The 5587-nt window shown below is 28.5% G+C and overlaps 1 protein-coding gene across 1 annotated transcript; it reads left to right on the top strand.

Moving 5' to 3' along the window:
* Positions 1-3649: 3649 nt before the first annotated feature.
* Positions 3650-4403, top strand: LOC110654337 (uncharacterized protein At5g65660). Its single transcript, XM_021810286.2, has 2 exons — positions 3650-3970; positions 4109-4403. Exons 1-2 carry the CDS (start codon positions 3764-3766, stop codon positions 4268-4270), a joined length of 369 nt encoding a protein of 122 aa, XP_021665978.2. The 5' UTR covers positions 3650-3763; the 3' UTR covers positions 4271-4403.
* Positions 4404-5587: the final 1184 nt, after the last annotated feature.

The following is a 5587-nucleotide window of genomic DNA, read 5'->3' on the forward strand; positions in this document are numbered from 1 at the left end:
CATAGGTGACTTAATAAACTAAAAGTTTCTCTTTTTTGGACAATCTAGAGTATTTTCTTCCTAGGCTCTAATTCTTACCTATTAACACCAAAAATAAATAACAACAAACAAACACAAAATTCTATTAAGCTAAAACAAAAACAAACTAAAAGATGCAAAACACCCTTAATGAACTAAAAGTTTCCCTTTTTGCACAATCTAGCATATTTTCTTCCTAGGCTCGAATTCTTACCTATTAACACCAAAAATAAATAACAACATAAGAAACACAAGATTACATTAATCTAAAACAAAAACAAACTAAAAACACCTAAAATTAAAATAACATCAACAAATTGTATGCAAAATACCCTAATATTTAATGTACACTTACAATACATCTCCCTTTATCAAAATGTTTTGATTTAGACATTTAATAATGGAATATGTCTACTATTTCAAAATCATTTTTTTTATTAATGCCACATTGATTTATTCACTGAATAAGATTTCAAATTCTATTTGCAAATCTTATTCCACCTTGAGCAAGGATTCTATAATCATCACTCACAAAAAAACATATAGAATGTTATCCCTAATTTACCTAGATTGATAAATCATCTCCTAATCACTAAATACCTCCATATAATTCATACTATGTCCAATGATTGTCCCATTTACCACCCATGATTATGATAATGTCCAAGCAACATCAAACATGGTAATCCCTATATGAGATAAGTTAGTGACCTCAAATCAAAAAAACATTTACACAACTGTCACATGAGTCTTTCTATAGACACAAGCAATTTTCCATATGGAAACCCCAACCGATTCAATTCAATGAGCTAGTCATAACAAGCGCCTACATATTAGTTCCATGTATCTCGTATACCTAAGCACTATAAGAACATCTACTTCTTTTCACAAAGGAAAGAACATAACATGTACCATTCTCTATGGCTCCTACCAATGTCCAGTCTTGATAAGCATCAACCACGAATACTTAGGAAAGTGTTCTGATGCGATAAAAATCTCATAATTATAACTCTTTATAATTTCATTTCCGAAACAATTTTATCCTACAAATGTTATTTATACTCTAAATCTATTAAATAGTAATTTAATAAATATTAAAGATAAAGAATGTTTTTGTTATATAAATGTATAAATTGCATGAATAATATCATTACAAGTGCAACCAACTAATTGGATATAATACACATACACTAACAAATTCTCTGTCAGGTTCTTGGCTTATGAACCTAACTCATCTACCATTCCAGCCAATAATTGAAGAATAGAAAGGGAACAAAATAGAAGAAGAAGAAGAAGAAAGAAGATAAAAGAAGCTTAGAATAGGAGAGAGAGAGAGAGAGAGAGAGTTGTGAGAGAATAGAAAATAAAGAGAGAAAAATAAGATTTTTTATTTTATTAATTGTGTAACTATACAAAAATGAAATGTCTAAAGAGTTCTCTTTGAGTTATTTATAAGTTATCCAACTTGAGTTAGGAGGGTACAAATGATGTTTTTCTTTTTTGATAAACAAAAATAAGAAAAAAAAAAAGAACTTAAATCATAGTTTAATTATTCAGTCACAACAAGTATAACTACTCTTTAATTAACTGATCTCCAGTTAATGAACTCCAACTCAACACACTCTAACCAACTCCACTCAAGTAAGTCAACTCACCATTTCCTCATTCACAAATGATCCATATCAGTTATAAAGAATTTGTGCGAAGATTTGTCTTTTATCTTGTCTAGAAGCAAGTAGTTAATTAATTAATCTCTTTCTTAATTATGTTTTATATGAGGAGAGCATTACGATTTCATTATGACAAAAATTGTTACTCTCTCTTTACTTCCATTAATAGCTTTATAAAAGATTCAAAGATAAGTGTGTATTGGTCCTTTAGAAAGGCAGCAATGTTACAGTTGTTGTTAGGCTATAAATCATGACATATTCCACTTTGTGTTGAAAGTGGAGTTCGAAGCAGCCAATGGATAATTATTGGAAGTTGAAAAGGACTATGACCTAATATTTGCAATCCCATATTCAAAGGATCATCACTTATACTCCTATAAATAATCAGGTTACATCACCTTATATATATATAGAGAGAGAGAGAGAGTTTGATGCCCCAATCGCCATAATTTGCTTATAATTTCTAAATTCTGAATTTAATATTACTATTAATTTCTTCTTATATTTTTATAAGTTTCATCATAATTATCTGTCAAATCAAAATCTTAATATAGACTTTTATTAAAATAATGATATAATTATTTATTTTTTTATTGCCATATAATTATTTACTTATTTAAATTATAAAAATTCAATTATTTATTATAATTTATTAAAATTATAGTAAACATAATTTTTTCTGTTACACAAAGTTTATAATATATATATATATATATATATATATATATATATATATATATATATAGGGATAATTCAGTTGCAAGATTTCACCATCTCTTGTTCATGAATACTAATCAAGTGATGCCAACGTAATTAATTGTAAGCAATATTTTATTAATTATGTGGTGCCAACCGCTCACCGTAGAGTGAAGTGGCAAACTATTGCTATTGATGGTTACTTTTTGTAGCCAAACCCCACTGTGAAATTAATAATTATTTATTGAAAAGTTTAAACGATAACATTAAATTTTACATAATTAAAAGAGCTTGCAAAGAATGAACTGTGCTTTGTCATCAGATGAGAAAGCTCAATCCACTAAATGTTAAAATATTTTTCTTTTGCTGTGTGGCGGGTTTGTGCATGCTTTTGTGTACTAGAAGTCTCCCAATTTAAGAATAAGGACTTGTTCCTCATGGTCATAGGGAGCTTTAATTATAAGCATCCGCGCTTCATACCGTCATTATAGTCATAGAAGAAGTATGGCCCAAAAAGTATAAAAAGCAGTAAAAGTCAAAAAACATAGTAATTAAATTAAGTGCAGGAATTTTTCTATAAAACTGGCGGGTGGGGGCATGGGGCCCTGAATGTGATCAAACTATCATACCCAATTGTTTGATTTAGGTTTTAAAATTTTAAATTGGGTTAGAAGTTCACATTAATAAAAAAATATTTACTATCCATTGTGATAAACTTTTGGTATTATAGTGTTTTCGTTTAAGTTGATCTCTCATGTTAGCCTGAGATTAAATATTATCTCCATTTAAGTAAGAATATTAATCAATTTAAGTTGTATTCAACCTTAATATCTTAAGATCCATTTTGAATTTAGTGTTAGATCCTCCTATGATATGAGTTAAACGAGGGACAGTAAAACTATTTAACAAAGGACCCTAAACTTATGATGCAACGACCATCAGTCCATCACACCATTGAAGTACCTTGCGCAAGGGTTCGCAGCTTCATATATATCTTCGTTCTGGACAGTCGCCCAATCACTTTCACTCCATGTCACACAAGTTGTACATTGGCCTCTACATATGTCCAAATAGAAGTGAATACAGACCTAAGGATAGGGTAGCTTTCTTTGCAGCCCTAGCATTCCACCACACAACGCTGTAATTAATGACCAAAGAGATAATAAACCAAACAATTGGTGCTAGCGCTGTGCAAATAAGGACCCACCGATTTCCGTACTGAACATCTAGTGTACGTCCAAATTGAACGCACCACCAAGCAAATGAAAAATTATCCCAGTACTCGATATATAAATTGCCACCACCACCAAGTACTCTTTGTTATACTTCTCTTCGTTCATTTGATTTTACGGGAGAAATTAAAAATTAAGCAAGAAGCAATGGAAAGTGAAGAATCAAGTCGACCCTCCATAGGTTTTCCTCTAGGTTTAGCCCTTTTATTGGTCATGTTGTTTTTGATGAGTGGGTTTTTCACTTGCTGCCTTCACTGGGACAAGCTACGATCTCTATTCGGAGCTTCCACTGAAGAAAACTTCCATACTCCGCAAGATATCGAGCAATTACCCCAGAAACCTACTCCTCATCAGGTACAGAATCTCGCACATAACACAAGTTCAGTTTTCTTCAAGGCTTTTTTTTTTATATAATCTTCTGCAGAAGGATTGAAGAGAATTATATTAATTTATAAGCCATGATCAGATGTTTGATTTTCTATGCACGAACAGGAATCAAAGAGAAATAAGGCAGAAAGCCTGCCAGTTTTGATGCCAGGGGATCAAGTACCTAGGTTCATAGCAATGGCCTGTCCATGTGAACCTCCGTTACTAGAGAAGATCACCATCAAAGTGCAGAAGCCACCCACTTACCCAGTTCCCCTATATTTATAATTTTTTTAATTTGTTTATATTCTATAAATGATCAATGATTAGAGAAATTTCTTGTACTGTATAATTTGAACTTTAGATGTTCTATATTTAAAAATAATTTTGATATTATTAAATTAAAATTCTTTTTTCTTTATTATATGATTTATTGAGTAATGAGAATAGCAATTAATTCTTATTAAAAGATTTTAGATTCAAACCTCATAAAATAGGATAAATTTCATAAAAGGAAAAGAATCATTCTAAATTTTAGGTACCATATGTTGTTTCTTATAACTTGAATTTAGGAGAGTGAAATCCATAATTTTATAAATAAAAATGTAAATAGATCGATAATAATTTACCCATAAAATATGTCTGAGGAAGTCTCATTCTGCACCACTTGACGTCTATGCCTCTTCTTTTATTTATATGATTTTAATTAAAATAAAATGCAACTTTATATTTAAAAAAAAAACACTTTACACATACTTAAAAATAGAATGTCACTTTATGAGATTTCAAAATTAAATTCTATTCAAATTATATAAATAAGCAGAAATCAGAAAATAATTATAGTCTTGGAGATATTTTTTAGTAGTGTTTTGGTAGGAGGATTTGAATTTGAAATTTTATATTTAATATTATTGAAAGTTGATTGGTGCTGTGATTAGAATTAAGAAAAGAAGATGTTAAATTTTTATTTAGTGAAACTGTTATATATATAATAGTTTAATTATAATAATTAATTATGATAAAATTTAAATAAAACTAGCTCCAATTAATTATTACAACAAAATTATTATATATATACATCAGGTTGATTATATAATCTTTCACTTTACTTGATTGAGAATAGTCATATCAATTGAAGCAAGTGTGATTGGGAGAAGTGCCTAATCCTATCTCATCCATCTCATTGGCAGAAAATAGAAAGCCCATTTTTATTGGCTTCCCAATCGCATAGAAATAGAATGATTTAATCGCACTGTTTACTTTCAAATTTCAATCATGTTTAATATTTATCCAAATCAATACATAATTTTTCATCATATATCATCATTGTTAGCATTAATATTTTATTCAAATCAAATTATTAATTTTTTTTTAAGTTTAATTCATTTACTTTTGTTTTATTTTAACCATTTTTTTAGTGTAATATTACATTTATTACAATTTGTTAAATATATTTATTTATTATAAATTTTACATCAAAAATTATTAATATTTTATAAAGATATGTAATATTATATCAAAAAGAATGTAATATCACATAGAAAATATAATTTCTATATTACAGATATAAAATTAGTAAAATAAGCATAGTTAATAAATTAAATA

This window comes from Hevea brasiliensis, chromosome 2 (genome assembly GCF_030052815.1).
Source record: "Hevea brasiliensis isolate MT/VB/25A 57/8 chromosome 2, ASM3005281v1, whole genome shotgun sequence".
Lineage (NCBI taxonomy): Eukaryota > Viridiplantae > Streptophyta > Magnoliopsida > Malpighiales > Euphorbiaceae > Hevea > Hevea brasiliensis.

Bases quoted from the DNA above. Each gene is read 5' to 3' on its own strand.
- LOC110654337 (XM_021810286.2), top strand. From the start codon at position 3,764: ATGGAAAGTGAAGAATCAAGTCGACCCTCCATAGGTTTTCCTCTAGGT. The intron at 3,971-4,108 runs GTACAGAATCTC...ATGCACGAACAG, and splicing joins AGAAACCTACTCCTCATCAG to GAATCAAAGAGAAATAAGGC.